The 20,486-nt window shown below is 39.4% G+C and overlaps 1 protein-coding gene across 1 annotated transcript; it reads left to right on the top strand.

Annotated features, from left to right (window-relative positions):
- The first annotated feature begins 154 nt into the window (after positions 1-154).
- Positions 155-18,157, top strand: MED17 (mediator complex subunit 17). Its single transcript, XM_016206787.2, has 12 exons — positions 155-503; positions 2,738-2,904; positions 4,921-5,140; positions 7,272-7,408; positions 7,503-7,587; positions 8,193-8,345; positions 9,226-9,356; positions 10,199-10,383; positions 13,096-13,233; positions 15,093-15,210; positions 16,377-16,536; positions 17,603-18,157. The coding sequence occupies exons 1-12, from the start codon at positions 254-256 to the stop codon at positions 17,812-17,814; spliced, it is 1,956 nt and encodes a 651-aa protein (XP_016062273.1). The 5' UTR covers positions 155-253; the 3' UTR covers positions 17,815-18,157.
- The last annotated feature ends 2,329 nt before the right edge of the window (positions 18,158-20,486 follow it).

Genomic DNA, 20,486 nt, shown 5'->3' with positions numbered 1-20,486 from the left:
AGTGCCTAGCGCCCGCGCCTCGTCTATTTCGCCCTGGGAGACGCAGAACGGAGAGAATCCTGCAGTGCATCCTGGGAAAGTGGTGGGGCTCTCAGCTTCGTTTCCGGCCGAGGAGCTGCGTCTGGTTTCCCCGGGGCCCGCAGGGGCGCGGCGGTTCCTCGGTCTCCGGCTGCCAGCGGGGGCGCTTCCGCCTGCTGTTTCGGTGTTTGGCTTGTGAGGGGGGGTCCTCCCGTGGCTCGCCCTCGCCGCCAGCATGTCTGGGGTGCGCGCTGTGCGCATAAGCATCGAGTCGGCCTGCGAGAAGCAGGTCCAAGAGGTGGGCCTGGATGGCACTGAGACGTACCTGCAGCCGCTGTCCATGTCCCAGAACCTGGCGCGCCTGGCCCAGCGGATCGACTTCAGCCAGGGGTCGGGCTCCGAGGAGGAGGAGGCGGCGGGGGCCGAGGGCGACGCGCAGGACTGGGCGGGCGCCGGGTCGAGCGCGGACCAGGACGACGAGGAAGGTGAGGCCTGTGTCTGCGGCTGGAGTCCGCAGGTCCGGGCCGGGGGTCCCGGTGGCCGCCCGGGAAATGCCACACCGCCTCCTCTGTGCTGGGGGAGATGCTCTGTGTCTGTTTGAAAGGATCAGGTCCGTATGAAAGTAACACCCGTGCAGAAAAGTAATTGGGCTCTTTTTAAAAAATAGCTGGACAATTTAGGGCACTGCTTGACAATACGCCGTGATTCTCTGCAAGTTTCCTTGAGTTGGAGCGTGTGAGACACAGTTACTGCTGAAGTGTTTACGTTTTTAATAGAGCTTTCGTCACTTGGCACGCTGTGGTTAAGAGCCCTGCAGTTCACCCCGCGGCTCTGCTGTGTGCGTTTGAGCGAGTTACTACTATGTTTCTCTGTGCAGTGTGAATGTTGATCGTAACACCTGTATTGACCCGAGTATGAGGGAAGGTTTAAGAGATAGGCAGCAGCCAAATCTAGTAGGTCAGCATAAGCATTTGGCTTTTATAAGGACAAAAAAAAAAAAAGCTTTGGAAGGATTTTAAGTAGACAGATGATTTTGTTTAAGAAGATTACTCAGGGTGTTATGTAGTAAATGGAAAACAAAGCTGGAAGGAGGGAGGCTAGAGAATTGTAGAAAAAACATGAGTGCTTTTGGGGTTCTCATTATCGTCAAGGATAAAAAATATTCACAATTCTTGATTTACTTATGGACAACGGACCCTGTATAAATGGGAATTTTAGAATGGAATTTCAAGCCAGTGGTCTTAAGACAATTGGGGGTCCATTTGAGAATCAAAGGTAGGTAGTAGCAACTTATACCTCACACAAAAATTATTTCCAGAAGGATTGAAATGCAAATGAAGAGAATAAAACAAAATATTGGAAGGAAGTTACAGTCATGTAACTTTGGAAATAGGCAAAACTTTAAGCAGGGTAGGAAATGCCAATTATAAAGGAAAACATAGATATATTAATTACATAAAAATTTAAAATAATAATGGAAAAAGAGGCCATAAACAAAGTAAAAAGGTAAGTGACAGACTGAGAACAATATTTACAACATACATGACACACAAGTGGTTAATAGCCCTCATATTCAGCCTGCAAAGAAAAAAACAACTCACTGGAAAAATAGGCCAAAGATACAAACAGCTCACAGAGGAAAGACTTTAGGTCTCAGTAGGAGGGAGAGGCAAACTAAAACATCACTAAGATACTATTTTCATGCATAAGATTAGCAGAAATTCAAAGGATTGTTAATATTCAGGGTTGGGAATGTGAATTGATAGAGCCTTTTTGGAAGTCAATTTGGCAGTTCCGTATGTGTCAGAATTTTTAAATGCGCATCTCTTTTGACCCACTAATATTATGGCTAAAATTTAACCTACAGAAAACATTGTACATGTATACAAATGTGTATTCAAGATGTTTATGGCTACTAGCTTGTTGGAACCAATCTACATGTCCAATAAATAGGAATGGTTAAACTTATTGTATAGCCACAGAATATCATACTGTGTTAAAAGAATGGAGTAGATCTCTATGTGCTGATACGGAAGTGTCTCTAAAACATATTCAGTGGGGGGGAGGGGAAGCAAATAATAGAAATATGGGAGTATATGTATGTAAGTGCATAGAAAAACATGGACAGGTACAGCTCAACTATAATAGTGATTACCTTGCAGGAGGGGAGAGAATTAGGGGTGAGGAATAAAGGAAAACTTTCACTTTTTGCGCTTTCTGTTGTTTGAACTGTATATAGTAAGTGTGTGTTTATGAAATTTGATTTTAAAAATAAAATTTTTAAAAATGGTTAAGTTGGAAGATATGTGAATAGTGTTTACTATCTGAATGCTACCATTATAGGTCACTTTTTATTTTTGTACTTTCTTGTACTTTGGAAATTCTCTATACTTATTCACATTTTAAAAGCTGGAAGAAAGGGTTATTAAAAATGCCTGCATAAATTTAAAAAGATACTTGAATGCCTACCCATCACGTTGTAATGTCAGATTTAACCTATGGAAATTAGGTATCATACTTGTTTTGCCATTGTAGGAATGCTAACTTAAATGTTAACAAAGATTCAGGAAAGGGTGGAGGGCATCGGATAAAAGAGGATACAATTTTGAAGTAAAATTTATTATTTCTTCTTTTAGTACTTTAAAACTGCTGAATGAGCTTTTTATCTTCTATTCATTGTAACTAATATTTATGTATTTCTTTTTTTCTTTCTCTTTAGGGTTGGTAAAATTTCAACCTTCCCTTTGGCCTTGGGACTCGGTGAGGAACAATTTGAGAAGTGCCCTGACGGAGATGTGCGTTCTCTATGATGTTCTCAGTATTGTTAGGGACAAAAAATTTATGACTCTTGATCCCGTTTCTCAGGATGGACTTCCTCCAAAACAGGTATTTGTGGGCTTTAGCTGAATAATGGTACCATTTTGGTAAGCCCCAGGATCATTTTTTAGGCTGTGTGCCCTTTTCCTTTTATGCAAAATTAAGTCAAGATGAAGATTTAAAGACTAACTGGTTCAAAACAAAGGCATAAAACTGTATCTCCTTTATTACTTTATTAATATACTTGTGACCCTCAGAAGAGGGTTATTATGAGACTTATTATTAAGTCTCATTAATAACATAATACTTTAAATTAGTTTCCCAAATCTTAACAAAATCTTACAGCGTGCATCTTTTGTCTGTAATATATTATACAAAAATGTGATGACAAAGCGGCTTCCGGGTCAGATAGACCTGGTTTGAAATCCTGCCTCTGCCCTCACTAGCCCTGTGACCTTGAATAAGTTATTTTCTCAGTTTTTCCTTCTAACCCTCTCCCCTCCTTTTTAGGGCCTGGTTAGAAAAATTAGAAAGGCCAAATTATGGAGGATATTGGAAGCAAGGTACAGTTACTAAATCTGATGAAGAGTATATTCAAGTTTTGGACATGAGAAGATAAAAAGGAGGCAGCAGAAGGGTGAATTAGTGAATGAAGAGTCTGAAATTCAGGGAGGCCAGCTGAGAAGGTCTTGAAGGAAAATAAGCATCAGGACCATGACTGAGTTAGTGGCACAAGAGAGGAAGTAATGGTTGTAAGAACCCATTTGTAAATAAACTAAGTGAATGTAATTACTCATGTGGTAATAGTTTTAGAATCTAGAAACATTGCTCTGGAAGACTTCTTAGAGATCATTAAATCTGCTTCCTTCATTTTACAGAGAGAAAACTAAGGCCCAGAGAAATCAGTGATGAGTTCAGATTGCAGTAAGACCAGTGGTTAGAGAGAAAGGCCAAGACCTCTGGCACCTCACTCATAGCCCACTGCCTTTTCCACTTCTGTGCTTCTCCCAGAAGGGAGTCTAGGAATTTCTTGAGTTCTGCAAGAACTTAGGGTTAAGTTCCCTCATATGACCAAAAGATTGTTGTGACATTGTTATGAAACTTCATGATTTTGACTCTTACATAGCCAGAAAACTTTCTGTTTGGAAGTATGTCTGGTTAATGCGATACACAAATTGGTGGTGACTGTGAATATTTGTGTATGTATATATAACACATAGATTATGATTTCTCATCAGTTTTCCAAAAATTAGCATTCAGTGAAGTAGATTTAATATTAATGCTGCATGGTTTCAGTGTTAATTTGAAAGGCACTTAGGTAGCTTGCTGTAATACAAGGTAATTTTACTGCCATACTTAGTGGAGTCAATCATTTATTCATTAAATCAAATGTAATAAGCCAGGCATTATTCTAGGGTCTGTGGATATAGTGGTTTCTGCCATCATATAGGTTACATTCAAGTAGAGATTATAGGCCTTAATCAGAAGTTTAATGAGTGCCATGTAAGTGGGGAGGGGGAGTGTCAATACATAGAAGAGTAATGGCAGTATACAAGAGGGGAGGGCGCCTAACCGAGGCTCGGCAGAGTTGATGCAGTGGTCAGTTCTGATTCGTGGCCCACTGTGGTGTTTTTGGTTTAACATAAGTCTTTTTTTTTTTTTTTTTTTTAATATATCTTTATTGATTTCAGAGAGAGGAAGCGAGAGGGGGAGAGAGAGAGACATCAGTGATGAGATAGTCAATGATCAGCTGCCTCCTGCACGCCCCCAACTGGGGATCAAGCCCACAACCTGGGCATGTGCCCTGACCGGGAATCAAACTGTGATCTCCTGGATCCTAGGTCGATGCTCAACCGCTGAGCCACGCCCGGCTGGGCTAACATAAGTCTTTATTTGAGTTGACCAAAGAAGTAGGTTAAGGTGGTTTTTTTGAAAAAAAAAAAAAAAATGTATGTTTTCCCCCTCTTCTCTTTGCTTTAATTTCAAAATCTCTTCTTGAGTATGTATGTTGTTATTGAGAAAATGTGTAACTTTTAAATCATTTAAAAATAATACAGAACTGCACTTCTGGATTGTTTTTGATAGAACCCTCAGACATTGCAGTTGATATCTAAAAAGAAGTCACTTGCTGGAGCAGCACAAATCCTACTGAAGGGGGCAGAAAGACTGACTAAATCGGTTACTGAAAATCAAGAAAATAAGCTACAAAGAGACTTCAACTCTGAGCTTTTGAGATTAAGGCAACACTGGAAACTTAGAAAAGTTGGAGACAAAATTCTTGGAGATCTCAGCTACAGAAGTGCAGGTATAGGTTATTGTTAAAAACTGCTTTTAAACTAATCTGTCAAAAAAACTACAGAATTGACTGTGTGGTTGCATATTCTTCTATATTGTTTCTCAGTTACATACTGAATTTTTAATTTCTGTACACATAAGCCTGAAGAAGCTAAAATTATTCCTATAGCCTAATACAAGTATGTATAAATAGTTTAGATTCATTTTGAAAACCTTTGGGTACATTTGACAAAGTTCAGAGATAGGGTTTATGTGCTAACACACCCTGAGCCACAATTAACATTTTTGTCAGAAATAGGAGGTAGGACTGGACTCTGCAATCAGGGGCTCACCTGTAACCCTTAAAAAGGGGGTGTAAAAGGAGAAAAGAAACATTTCTATTGTTCCTTACTCTTTTTCCTCCCTTCAGTTTGCTAAGCTGTTTTCGCCTCTCAGGTGAGGAGAGGGTGGTAAAAATGCCTTGCCTGCCTTTTTCTTATTCAAGGCTCTAGGGAATATACTTTGTTGGAATGTACCAAAGTTTGATGATCTTGAACTCACATCTTTTGGTGGACATTCTTTGTTGTTAAGCTATAAAAGCAGGTTTCTCAGGGTGTTTATGGGAGTGTCTTTAAGCTGCTGAAGTATATTCAGACGAACTACACAGGAAAAGTTTATAAGATTCACAGCTCAATGGGATAAAGGCTTTGAATGCCAAGGGGTAAAGCAAGGAGCCCTGGCTGTGATTGTTGAGATAATAATTGTGTGTGTGTGTATGATATATGATTTTTTAAAAATTTTATTGATTTGAGAGGGAGGGAGGGAGGGAGTTAGGAATGCGGGGGGAGAGGGAGGGAAGGAGAGGAAAACAGTGATTTTGTTGTTCCACTTATGCATTCATTGGTTGATTCTTGTATGTGCCCTGACCAGGATCAAACCCACAACCTTGAGCTATTAGGATGATACTCTACCAATTGAACTACTTGGCCAGGCCTAGTAGATCAGTATTTTAAAAGGATTCATTTGTCAGAGTAAGTTGTCATTGTTCTAAAATTAAAGGAAGGTAGGTTGAGGTGGTTAAGTCAAATATTGGAGAACCTATGTGCCTCTGCATTGATATGAATTGGGAGATTTTAAATTCTGAAAGCAAAATCCCAGTACAAAGATCAATTCAAGATAACAGACATTTTTACATTTTATTAGGCTATCTGTTAGAAGCTGTACTTTCTGGTTCTGGACATTGTAAGTTCTTTCCAACAAATAATTCTGTGCAAGTACTTTACCTGATTTTTCTCTATGGGACAGTCACCCATGATTATAAAAGGATTTGATTACCTTTGTTTCCAATTACAAGAAAATCTTGACCATCTTCCCTTGTTATAAAACTATAATTACTTTTTTAAAATATTTTTTATTGATTTTTAGAGAAGGAGGGAGAGAGAGAGAGAGACAGTGTGAAAGCGAACCATCAATCAGCTACTTTCCGCACACCCCCTACTGGGGATCCAGCCCACAATCCAGGCATGTGCCCTGCCCAGGAATTGAAATGGCAGCCTTTCAGTGCACGGTATGGCGCCCAGCCAACTGAGCCACACTGGCCAGGGCATAAAACAGCAATTACTTTTAACCACCCCTTCCTCACATAACTCAGCAGCCAGAACAACTTACTGAAACTTTTGCACTGAACTAAAAGACATCACATAAAAGTCCAGGAACTAATTGAAAAAAGGCTGGCCTATGCAGTATCCTTTTGTCTTTCTCTTGCTGGACTCAGAACACTTCAGTTGCAACCTAGTTACAGAGGCTGAGCTCCAGAAGCATTTAATCTCTAAGATGTGAATCTGAGGAAGTATTTTCTAGAAGTACATTCATTTTGCTGAAACTCTATTGGAATAAAACAATGTAGATGGCTCATGGAGTTCATATTATAATGGTAGCATTCGGCTAAGGAATATTATTTTTTTAAGGTAAATAAAACTCTTCTCCTGCTTCCTTTTTTCCGTTTGCTCACCATCCCTTCCCCTTTCCCCCTGAAACACATGTTTTGGTGGAAACTTAATTTATGATTCAATGATGTGGATGTGAAGTATTACTATATACTTAATAATGTATGTAAAATGTGTTAACTGCTTTCTATTTTCCTGTTTTTAATACCCTACTAGGATCTCTCTTTCCCCATCATGGCACATTTGAAGTAATAAAGAATACAGATATCGATCCAGATAAGAAGATACCCGAAGATTACTGTCCCCTCGATGTTCAAATTCCTAGTGACTTAGAGGGCTCTGCATATATCAAGGTATTTGTCAGAGTATTTTTCAAGTAGTTTCTTATTAATAGCCCAGAAGCTAATTTGCTAACATTTCTGTATGTGTGTTTTTATTGTCACATAGGTTTCCATTCAAAAACAGGCTCCTGACATAGGTGATCTTGGCACAGTTAACCTCTTCAAACGACCTTTGCCCAAATCCAAACCAGGTATAGTTATATTCTAATTGTTAGTCTTAATGGAGTTTATACATACGAATAAACTAAAGATAAATACAGATAGGAAAAATAGGTATTTTTGAGTAAGAACAATTAGTAAAGTATTATTTATAATTTGTTAATTAACCATTAGTGAATAACTGTGCAGTCTTTTTTTATTATTTATTTATTTATTTACTTTTTAATATATCTTTATTGATCCCAGAGAGAGAAAAAGAGAAGGAGAGAGAGAGGTAGAAACATCAATGATGAGAGAGTCATTGATCGGCTAGCCTGCAACCCGGGGATGTGCCCTGACCTGGAATCGAACCCAGATTGCCTGGATCCCAGGTCGATGCTCAACCCCTGAGCCATGCCCGGCCGGGCTGTGCAGTCTTTTTTTAAAGATTGAACTTATTTACCAGTTTTCTTTGTGTAAAATTAGTAGTAATTTTTATATTTTTGAAAGAACATGCTGTAACAAAATGTTTTCTGAACTTCTGTTGTATGTATTCTGATCACCATTTAAGCTAGTTAATGCATAATACACACACACACACACATATATACACACACACATATAAATTTTGTATATGTATATATCTTCTGTCTTTCAGGTTCCCCACACTGGCAGACAAAATTAGAAGCAGCACAAAATGTTCTCCTGTGTAAAGAAATTTTTGCACAGCTCTCCCGGGAAGCTGTTCAAATTAAATCGCAGATCCCTCACATTGTGGTGAAAAACCAGATCATCTCTCAGCCCTTTCCAAGTACGAGCAGCCAGCCCTTTCGAGGTTTATAAATAGGACGTTGTGTTTTGGGGAACAGTACAAAGGGATAGCTATTTGGGTGTGATGAAGAAATAGTAAGAGCAAAGAGGTAGTGTGCTGTCCAAAACTGCAGCTGGGAAAGCATTCAACACAAACTACACTGCTGATTCTGTGTCTGAAATAGTGGGAATCCAGATTTTAAACAGCACGTGCTCACAATCTGCACTAGCAAGGCCCTTTTTCAACAACAGTTGCTTTGAGGTGTTTATGCTAATATGCCATTTGTGGAAGATTTTTCAGGGATCCTGTCTTATTGTCTAAATGCAATGTCAATTGGAAAATGCTTAATTTATTAAGTACCCATGATATTTCTAAGTTTGTGGAAATTAGATTTTAACTATATTTTTTAAAACCATTTAGATTCCCCATGGAGGTATTTGTGGTTAGCTGTGCATTTGTTTTTTACATAAATCCTGAGGAGTATCTTCTTAGATCTTGTCAAGGGAATGGGTTTTCGGGATGAAAATTTTCATCCTGGTTCTCGTGGGAGCAGGGGAGAGTATCTCTACCAACTCCTTTTTGTGTGTGTTTTTTAAGTTGTGTTTTTTTTTAATTAAAGGAAAGAAGAAACCATTAATATATAGCTTATGTTCACCTGTCTTTAGCCACAGCTCAAGGTCAGCAGAATTTGAATTGTGAAATACATGGTAGTTTATTGCACTCAGGAAGAGTCATTTTGGTGTAAAAATGTTAATCATGAAGCCTCCTTCGAGTTTAGAATGTGTCTTGAGAATGGGTTGTGATGATACTTTATAAAGACAGGTTATGCCTTTTCATATTTTAGATTATTTATGTCTGTTCTACTTCTTTTTCTAAATAGACTTGCAGTTATCTATTTCTTTGTGCCATTCCTCAAATGATAAGAAATCCCAAAAATTAGCTGCTGAGAAGCAGATCCCGGAGGACCACCTTTATGTCTTAGAGCATAATTTACATCTGCTGATGAGAGAGGTAATGAAATGAGTATTTGTATTTTCAGTATGGTGAGCATGTCTGCGGCAGTGAATATGCACAGCTCCCCTCTGCTGAGTCCTCTTTATTCACATAATGGTGACATTCACTGTCTGCAATGAGAAGATCTTTGCTGTATGCTAGGGGGACTCAGAGATGATCAGAATATAGTCTCTGTTCCTTAGCTTAGCTTCTAGTGGTAGAAAGATGCCACATGTTTCATAGAGAGGTATAAGGAATGCATGCTAAAGGGTGCAGAGGGAAGAGTGATTCTGATTGGGTGGTCAGGGAAAATGTCTTGCCAGGGCCTGTGAACAGGGTAGTCCTGTTATCTAGGGACATATTGTACTTAGAAGTCATCTAGAACTGTGTTTCTAGAGTGCTGGTTCCTAGTGTAGCCTAATTTCAAAAGAACCCCGAAGAAACTTTTAATAGAAGTGTATATTCCAGCCTCCCCTGCCTCATCCCCAAGTCTGGTTCAGTTGTTTGTGATGGTACAAGAATCAGTCTTCTTTCCAAGGTCTGCAGGTAGCCAGGTTTGGGAACCTCTAATCTATGCTGTAGTAACTACTACTGATTGCATGTGTTCTGTCATGATACTTGCTGGAGAATATTACTTTCAAACTTCTAAAATAAAAACGACAGCTTTAGAGGGACCCTTTTCTTTACAGAGTTGAATTATTCATGGCCTAGGTGTTAGCATTCATCTGTGTGCAAGACTGCCTTTCTGTGTGGTTCATATCCATTACTTTAATGTTTCCAAAATGTGAGCTGTCCGTTGAGCACTGTGTAGTATTTAATATGTGAGTATTGGTTGTTTAAAACAACTGTTCTTGTTACAGTTTCATAAACAGACCTTGAGTTCCGTCATGATGCCTCATCCAGCAAGTGCACCTTTCGGCCACAAGAGAATGAGACTTTCCGGTCCTCAAGCTTTTGATAAAAATGAAATTAATTCATTACAGTCCAGTGAAGGGCTTCTGGAAAAAATAATTAAACAAGCAAAGCATATTTTTCTGAGGAGTAGGTAAGGATGAACCGCTTTTGTGTGTATGTGTGTGTTTTGAAACCACTGCCTTTTCTTTTATTAGTTATCTCACATGTTATTTGTTTTTAAATATATCTTTATTGATTTCAGAGAGAGGAAAGGAGAGAGACAGAGAGATAGAAACATCAGTGATGAGAGAGTCATTGATCAGCCACCTCCTGCATGCCCCTAACTGAGGATCGAGCCCGCAACCCAGGCATGTGCCCTGACTGGGAATCGAACCCCAATCGCCTGGATCCTAGGTCGTCGCTCAGCGGCTGAGCCACGCCTGGCCGGGCTCTCACATGTTATTTTGGGCATGTTTAATCTTTCTTTCAGGGAGAGGATGGTAGCTGCAGTGCAGGTCAAGTTTGAGAGAGTCTCAGATCCACGGCCCATGTAACTTACATTATTTCTAACATGGCACTAAATTTTTGAAAGACGACTGACTAGGAATGTGCCTTTTAAATCTTTTTTTTTGAAGCTCTCTATGTTTTTTGGTTGTTGGACATTTTAGGACTTTGGAAAGCACTCTTTTGTTGACTTTACTTAATCTTTGTGCTCTGAGGTAGATAGAGTTAACCCATTTTTACTCATGAGACAGTTAAGGCTTAGAGAGAACTTGTACCACTTGCTCAAGGTTACACAGCTAACAGGTAGCAAAGCAAAGACTTATGCCCAGATCTCTGTAAGTCCAAAGCTCATTTTCTTTCTTCCATACAAACGAACTTGGCATGATTAGACCTAAATATATCCCTTTCAAATGCTAAAGGCTGCTCTTCTATTTTGTTATTAGTACTTAGTGAAAAGGTTGATTTTTTACTTCATTCATAATTGCCTTGATAGTATTCAGAATTTCAGGTGTGGGCACACTCTTGCTCTATGGATGATACTGTTTATTTTTTTTGATTATCAGGTTTTTTCCTGTTAATACAATCATGATTTTATTAGCATGTTAGTTTGTAGTCTTAGAATGGAAACTTAGGTCCTTCCACTTTTAGTAAAATAGGAAGACATGTCAGAGAAGACAACATGATACAGTGAAAGGAGCAAGGAATTTAGGGTAAAAGATGAGTCTAAGCCAGGGTTCAGCCACTTGCTAAGTAACTTTGGGCAAGTTAATTACTATCTATTTCTCTGGGGGTATAGGAGTCTGGTCTTAGGATCCAGTTAAATAAGGTATACAGCTCGGCCGGCATGGCTCAGTGGTTGAACGTGATCCTATGAACCAGGAGGACACAATTCGATTCCCAGTCGGCACACATGCCCTAGTTGTGGGCTCGATCCCCAGTAGGGGAAATGCAGGAGGCAGAGGATTAATCACTTTCTCATCATTAAAGTTTCTATATCTCTCTCCCTTCCTCTCCCTGAAATGAATAAAAAATATATAATAATAATAATAACATATAAAGAAGTTCTTTACAAATAATAAAATTATATGGTAGGTTACTGTTACTTTTCATTTGTACATTTCAATTATAAAAGCTGTTAATTTGATTATATTGTTAATCTTGCAAATTTCTGATTGACCATAAAGTTAAATGTTCCCTGAAATAAATAAAAGGCATAGAAATAGCTATCTTTAGAACCATTATACATTTCATAGTCGTAGTTATAGTCTTGGAAGCAGCAAAGCTTTTAAAATGTTCCCTTTTTTCCCTAAGTACAGAAATAATCTTCCAGTATATCAACCACATCTGTGTAATACCATACACAGCAAGCTCTATTAACATGGTCATATGTTTTGATCCACAAGTGGAGCAAAAGTAGGTTTACAGTTGTTCATATGTAAAATAATACAATAATGAATAAATAATAATACAAGAATAAACTCCATGTTTCATGTACTCACAACTGTAAACCTGCTTTTGCTCCACCCTGTATATGTGTCAGGGCTTGTATATCTTTTTTTAAAACAAATCTGGGATCATAAAATTTTATACCCTGCCTGAGGCCCTCCAAGTAGTTTGTTTAACTTACATGATTTATGTTTCGGTTCTAGGCAGTGGCATTGATTAGTGTGTATGAGATATAAAGGGAGACTGCCGGCTCTGGTAGTCTTGGTTTTGTACCCTGAATCACAGCTCACTGCTTTTTTCTCTCCTGAAAAATGGAGCTAATAATAGTGCCAACTTCGCAGAGTTGTTAGTGAATTAAGTTACATAACCGTGAAAACACTTGTACAGTATTTGGCACATAATTAGCACTCGGTGAGTCTTAGCTCTCATTCTTTCTTAGTTTATCTTTCCTGGAGCTAAGGTTTCAGCTGTGCAAAATGTCTTTCTAGCTTCTGTTGAAAATAATTTTTTTCCATTTCAGTGTGGGTGTGTCCCAAGTCATTTATTACCAAAGATCAAGTATTGGTATTTATGAATGATTTTATTCTTTTTAGAGCTGAGGTTAGTACCCTGGAAGTACCCTCCTTGTTGTGTTCTAATATGATTTCTTGGGTGGGAGAAGGGAAACGTTGCTGAAGGAAATGAGCCTTTGCTGAGAGGTGGTGGTGACGGGGCTGAGAATAGGCACTAAAGGGCACTGTGAAGGAGGGCCCCACAACAGCAGCTCGCCTGCCTTTAGGGTCTTTGCTTTTTGAACGGTGGTATTTTTAAAAAGTTGTCATCTGGTTTTCAAATCTCCGTAAATTGATAAGTGATTTATAATCTTACTATCTTTTACGGTGGCTTTTACAAACTTTCTACTTTTCTTTAAAAGAACTGCTGCAACCATCGACAGCTTAGCAAGTCGCATTGAGGACCCTCAGATACAGGCCCACTGGTCAAATATTAATGATGTTTATGAATCTAGTGTGAAAGTGTTAATCACATCACAAGGTTATGAACAGATATGCAAGTAAGTGTCTAAGTTATTCATTTAATATGTTAAGTTGCCTTTTATCTATTGATGTTTGCTGAGTGATTATATCAAGATTTGGGGTTTTATTTGTTAGGGTGGCATAACATTCCAGTAGATTATATCAACCATAGAGTGTTTGTAAGAGTGAGAGGTAAGAATGTCTGAAATAGTCTCTGTTAGGTAAATGTCACATATTTGGGCTGTGGTAAGAAAAGAGCCTCAGCATTAAGGAGAAAATCATCAAACTTCATTAGACTTAACTCACCACAGTGATTTCTCCAGTGGGCAAAGCACACCTCAAAACAACCACCCCCTCAGGCCTAGGGGAGTATAATATATTTATAATGTTATTTTTATATGTTTTTAAATTGATTTTAGAGCAGAAGGGAGAGAGAAAGAAACACTGATGTGAGAGAGAAACATTGATCTTAGTTATCAGCACATACAGATCTGCTGCTTTTTTTTTAACTTCACTCTTTTCTATAGCTTTCTTGTGTTCCATTGTGTGTACGGAGACTTTTAATCAGCCTTCTATTGAAAACATTTTAGTTGGATGCCAGCAAAATAATTTGTAACTGTGCAAGTATATCTATAGCTAAATTCCTACAAGTATAATTGCTGGGTAAAAAGATGAGGCATTTAACATTTTGATTGATGTTACCAAATTGCTTTTCAAAGTGGTTGTCTTGAGTATGCTGCTACAAATAGTGATAAGAATTGCTCCTCCCTCACACCCTTGTTTTTTAAAAAAAGAAATTAAAAACTTTAATTACATTTATAAGTCTTTTAAGCTTTCTGAATTTTGTGTTTTTCTTTGGAAGAAACACAGTAAACTTTAATTAATAAAAATAATTTTATGTAGACAATTGCCAAAATGCTTTATTCCTAAATATTTACTGTAAAATAAAGTTAGAAAACAGGTACTAACAAATGTGGAAATATATAGTGCTACTTTTTCTGTATTTGTTCATCTAGATTATTTGACTTGGGGAATTTTGGGTTTCTTGTACATATCATATGCTAGAAAATTGTACATTGGTTTAGAAAAGTATCATGATCTGCATGTTATTCATTGGCTATTTTTGAGTTTCTTTGTTTGACCTAAGCCAAGTTAATAGTGTCCATAATCTGACTTGTTTGCTGATTATTTCAGGAGAGGGTGAAGAGTTAACTAAACCTCTTCCGTTTCTGTTTGGGAATTTGACCTTTGGTTAATTCTCTGTATTTCTAGTCCCCTAGTAACCTGATAAGGAAAGGTGCCATCTGTGTTACTAGGCAACACTGCTTATGGCCAAAACGATTTCACATTAATAAAATGGATCTGGACGGGGAGGAATTACTATCACCTGGCGGGAATGCCTTTGGGTTTCCAAGGATGAGGTGACTTCTGAAACTGGGCAGTGTCTGTTGTGAGGACCCTGGAAACCATGCCTGTGGAGTTGTTACGAGAGAGAGTGGCTCATGTTGGGTATGAGTTTCTGAGTCAGGGCAGGTGCTGCGCATACTGTGTGGACCTCACCTCGTTCAGCCAGGTGTGCTGCTGCTGCTGCATTGAGAGCTGCATGTCCTGCTACAAGGACTGCCACAGAAGAGGAGCAGCTGACGTTGGCCAGCTGGCAGGCATGGTTCCTCTCCCGTATCCTCCTTCCTGGATTGTGCTCAGTATGGCCTGTGGAATCCTGGCTTGACTCGGATGGTTTAGTTGAACGTAGGGAAGCCCCCCACCCTATGGGTGCTGGTGTAGGTTATCAAAAGTGTCTGTTAGTTTGTTTTTCTTTGATGTTGAGGGTTAATGTTTGTGGCATTTATAAGGTAATTCGGAACCTTTCTGATTTGTAGTATGTGTGTCTATCAAGGTCCATTCAGCTGCAGTTGAATATTGGAGTTGAACAGATCCGCGTGGTACACAGAGATGGAAGAGTGATTACTCTGTCTCACCAGGAGCAGGAGCTACAGGATTTCCTTCTGTCTCAGGTGAGAGTTGCAGACTGCAAGTCTTCAGCCCTTTCCTCATAACCATTTAAAGGACAGAGTGGGTAAGAAGTGAGGTATAGTAAATTATAAAAAGAAAAGCATTGTTTCTGCCATCTTATTTCTAGTGCATGTCTTACAGCCTCTTGTTTAGTTGAAAGTGTTGATAAATGTCCAAGATTTGTTTCCACTTAGTCTGTGTTTAAGATAAAGGATCAGCCCTAAAACTGTCGAACTTTTTATTTCTCATGTTTGCTAAGGCTTACAACCACTCCAGGACCACATGATAGCAGAGAAGTATTAACCCACTGTTGCCACCCTGACACTGCTGCCTTCCCCACTGGCATAGAATGCACTCAGATTGCCCCTGTGTCTCAGTCAGGGTCTTAGCAGGAAACATGTGGCACACTTAGGAGGGTCTGTTTACTAAGAATCTATTTACAGAAGTGGGAGTACAGGGGAGTCACCAGGGAAGGTATGGTAGCCTGCTACTAGTAGAAATCATGTAACCAGGCCAGCAGGGCCAAAGGGATAGAGGAGGGACAGGCGATAGGAACCCCAAAGGGGACAGCCTTGTAGAACAGACCACCTTGAGAAGACCAACAGCCTTTTGTCACTGGATACAGCAAACCTAAACAACCTCACAGAGAAGGTACCAGGAAAATAAATACCCTACTGTACTCTCTTCCTTGCCATCCTGCCAGCTCTCATTACCTAGGTGGCTCCCATTATCTGAGCCCAACCAGGGGACATAGAAACCAGGGGACATAGAAAGCTGTTCATGTAACCATGCAGGTCGGGCTCTCAGGGCAGAGTAGAGTGGAGAGTGGACTTGAAGGGTAAATGGAAGATACTCAGCATGCCTTGCTACATGGAATGTTTCTCCACACTTAGTGATCTAGATGGGAGTCTCTAGTTGGTCATGTGCCTGTACTCAAGCTGCCAGTAGACAGGAAAAGCGAGTGTCAGGCTATTTTAGCTTCTGCAGTGGAAGGTGGGGTCCTCTTCCCTCCCCCAGCAGTCACGCAGAGGAGGATTCCTCATAGATGACATAGGGTTCCTGTGCTAGGCAGTGAGAACCCCACCCAAAGTTTATAATCATAACGTCAGGTCACTGCAAAGTAAATGTCCATGCCGATTGTCAATGAAGTTGCCTTTTTCATTCACAGATGTCACAGCATCAGGTGCATGCGGTTCAGCAGCTAGCCAAGGTCATGGGCTGGCAAGTTCTGAGTTTCAGTAATCACGTGGGGCTTGGGCCCATAGAGAGCATTGGCAATGCCTCCGCTATCACAGTGGCCTCCCCAAGCGGTGACTACGCTATTTCAGGTACTTTTACTTCTTTGAATGAGAAGAGACCTTTGGCAGTTTGGCCTTAAATTAGCTTTAATAGTTACATGTACTAAGAGTGATTTATCTCTGCAGTGAGTGAGTTCATATAGTAGTGGTGCTGAACATTTATCTGATCACAGTTGTTAATTCAGAGCAACAGGCCATGACTTCTCTTTCTAGTAGTTATAAAAATTGTTTGCTCACAACGCATTTTCCTGGGAGAGCATCTGAAGACTGCCATCACCATTGTTACTCCTGCAGCTAGAAACCTTTCACGGATAAGAGCTTTTTAAAAATGTCCTGCTGCAGATTGGGGAAGAATGATATCTGACCCTAAAGATGGTAAAGGGACGGATAAGAGAGGAAGAGGTGTTTCATTAAGCACCTGCTGTGCATCAGGCACTTTAGTAGGCACTTACACATATTATGTAGTTGAAATTATATTTGGGGTGCTTATGGTTTTAAAGTGATCTTTTTTCTAATACCTGCTCTGCATATTTGAAAGAGGGGGTAATTAGGAATGTTCTCCCACAGCTTGCATATCTGCAGGCGTGGTATCCCTAGACCTTCATTAATAGGAGTTTCACAGCACACTACTCTTCCCTGAGGAATACTTAAAGCCCCACTAAAACCTCAAGCTCTTCATTCAGAATCATCTTTCTTTCATCCCCCTATCCTGATTCTCAACATTTGCGTTTCATTGTATAGTTAGTATATACTAATCTACTCATTGAATGAGTGGATTATTAAATAAAGTTTTAGAAAGAATCAGTTGGTGATTTTTTGAAAATATATAGGACATTTGACTTTCCTAATCCAAAATTCATCTTGCCGCATTTTTATAGTACAGATGGTAATTTGTGAATACTTATGCAAGCCTACTATATATAAATTAGTAAATTACTTTTTAGCATATTGAAACGGAAAAGCATGTTTAAACAGAACTTTTAAGCTGGTAACACACAAGGGTTTTGTAATCGTGGTAGAATGAAGTTGTGTGATCTACCCTGTTGTTTTCTATTTTGGAAAGATAGTGTATTGACATTTTGGTTATGCTCCACAGTGCGCAACGGCCCTGAAAGTGGCAGCAAAATTATGGTTCAGTTTCCACGTAACCAGTGTAAAGACCTTCCAAAAAGTGATGTTCTACAAGATAGCAAATGGAATCACCTTCGTGGACCATTCAAAGAAGTTCAGTGGAATAAAATGGAAGGTCGGAACTTTGTCTATAAAATGGAGCTGCTCATGTCTGCACTTAGCCCTTGTCTGCTGTGATTTTCTTCCAGAAGTTTCCAGAAACTTTGACTTGAGGTGTTTGCAGATCAAAAATAAGCAAAAGGAAGAGAAATCTTCCAAAGGAGTATTGTTTTTAAAAAAATACTAATTACCAGATGTTTACCTAGCATTTTGTAATCTTCACTTTATAAGTGACAAGTGCTTTGCAGAAATGTATGTATAGTTATAGAGTATACAGTATGGGGAAATGTAAAATAATACTTTTTTATGCAGTTAACGTGAAATGTCACTAACTTACAGGTTTGAATTTGCTTTTTAAAATATTCCTTTGATGTTGATACCAAATAAAACATATGGTTAAAAATTCCAGATACTTTCTAAACTCTTAACAGCCTAAATGAATTGTGTCTTTTATTGACCAGCCTCAGTCCACGATTTGTTAAAAGAAAGATTGTTTAAGAATATTTAAACACTCTTATGGCCTAGCTTTCATATAGGAATTCACTAGACAGACCCTTTCACAGAAGTGTAACAAGGTACATGCCAACCAAAGGAGCCTGCCCTCCCTTCCCTACCAAAGCTACGAATCGGAGCTCTTGTCTTCTAAAGCACCTCCTCCAGGGGTCTTATGCGTGCATGGGTCTAACCTGAACAGGCGCTTTGAGAACTTCCTCAGCACCAGCTGAAGATGGCAGAGAGTATCTTTGGGGCTTCCTTCCGATCCCTTTTTGGTCTGTTCTCCCACTTGGACGTCCTGCCCTCACTCCCTTGACAGTGCATGCTCCTGCCTCGCCCTGCCTCTGGGATTCTCCAGCCTTCACCCAGTGGCCCTGGATTGCTTCTTTCAAGTCTTGTCCTGTCATGCTATCAGCTCTCTGCTTTTTCAAAGAGAAAATACTAATGGATTAATGGATTACATTTTGCAAATACTGTGTTTGCTTTCTTAGAAATAGTGCCCCAAACCTAAAACGCCTGAGAAACATCCCTTAAGAGATTTAGGCGTATGGGCCTTTTGATATCACTGTAAATAATATATAGGTAGTGGTTTCTTTATGAGTAAGGCTTTCAATTTTTAAAAGATACCCTTTTAATAATTTATAACATGACTGAAGTTACTTTTAAAAGTCCTTTGTATTTCTCCAGCTTTTTTCTTTTAAAAGAAAAGTGGAGCTTGTCAGCCATAAAATACCAAAACACCTTCATGTTTTTGCTTACATTTTCCCCCTTCTGATCAAGGTACTGCATCTTCCTATCCATGGAAATGGCAATAGTTGGTATGAATCTGCCATTATTTTAAAACTCTAGTGCTCATGATTACAGTGGCCCACAAAAGTTTTTAGCTAATTTTACTGAGTTCTTCTGTACAGCTCTACCCACATGAGGAGTCTCAGGTGATTTTGAAAAGCTCACACTTTGTTCACCAAAGGACAGACTTTAAAAAAAACTTGCACCCATTGCAAACTGATACTTTGGTAAAATATATAAAAAATGAATTATCAGAAAAATTTAAAAAGATACAAAATAAAAGTTTAACTTATACTATAAGAGACACAAAATGGGTATCAAATATAAAAATTTCTGAATGCTTCATTTTCTGTTTCCACACTATCTTGTCATGAGCCACACTCTGAGTAGGACTCATGGGAATACATGCACAGATACTGCCACCTCTTTTAAGCTTCATCTGAGTGGAATAACTGAAGACCAACGTGATCTTCATGTGCCTTCTTTTCCCCGATATTTTAAGTCACTGTTCAGTGAATAGCCATTACCCACCTAAAGAATAGTGGAAATTAAAGCGAAAGAGCAGGGAGGGAGATGGCAGCTCAGTTGCTGTGCCAGCAACTCGTGTTTGTATTTACATTTTCCAGCTTAATGTTTCAACCTGAATTACCTGGAGTGGGAAGGATGTGCTTTGGAACTTGGGAGACAGGTTGGAGGAAACCAATCAGTCCCTCACCAAGAATTGAACAGGTTGGCGAGAGCTGTGTTGGAGTGCTGGCTCTGCTGCTGCTTAGCAGGGTGGGCTTGGCAAGGTTACTCGCTCTGCGCCTGTTCTAGGTATAAAATGGAATCAAGGATGTGTCTCGCAATCTCAAGGGTGGTTCAAAGGCTTAAGTGTGGGTTGGGAAAGGATGTTAAATTCTGCAGTGCTGTGCAATTATAAAGCGTTACGCAACTGTTGTCTAAGAGACAAGCCAATAAGAAGTTGGAAAAATAGTTAAGACACCAGCTTTATCATTAGGAGAAGGGATTTCAGAATGTCCTGTGTTGTTCAGATGTACAGATGGTAAAGACAGTGAGTGTGTTTGTGGGTATGAAGATAGTATTCTCCAGGGCATTTTTACGCTGTGCTCGTGGGGGACCCCTCTCAATACTCTCTGCCTGTCTTTATTCACTTTCTCTTTCCCACTCCTGTTGTTCGTGGATGCTTTACATACTTGAGGCTGACCTGAAGTCTCTTTGAATCTCACTTTAGGATGGGAACTATTTTCCAAGCCTTACCGATGTAATAGGCAGTTCCCAACTGAGAAACCCTGTCTCTCTAACATAGCACCATAAAGCAAGTGTTGCATAAAGTCAGTGGCCAGACCTCAGACTTGGTTCTAGAGCTTGCTGATTCTTAGTTGCAAGTCCACTTCTAGGAACGTATCCTGTAGACATATTTCACAAAGCACAGATTCACAAAAATCACTGTGTAAGGATTATCG

Source organism: Miniopterus natalensis, chromosome 11, assembly GCF_054644295.1.
Source record: "Miniopterus natalensis isolate mMinNat1 chromosome 11, mMinNat1.hap1, whole genome shotgun sequence".
Classification (NCBI taxonomy): Eukaryota; Metazoa; Chordata; class Mammalia; order Chiroptera; family Miniopteridae; genus Miniopterus; species Miniopterus natalensis.
This window is presented reverse-complemented; position numbering and strand designations above follow the sequence as displayed.

Bases quoted from the DNA above. Each gene is read 5' to 3' on its own strand.
- MED17 (XM_016206787.2), top strand. From the start codon at position 254: ATGTCTGGGGTGCGCGCTGTGCGCATAAGCATCGAGTCGGCCTGCGAG. The intron at 13,234-15,092 runs GTAAGTGTCTAA...GTGTCTATCAAG, and splicing joins GGTTATGAACAGATATGCAA to GTCCATTCAGCTGCAGTTGA. The intron at 16,537-17,602 runs GTACTTTTACTT...TATGCTCCACAG, and splicing joins CGGTGACTACGCTATTTCAG to TGCGCAACGGCCCTGAAAGT.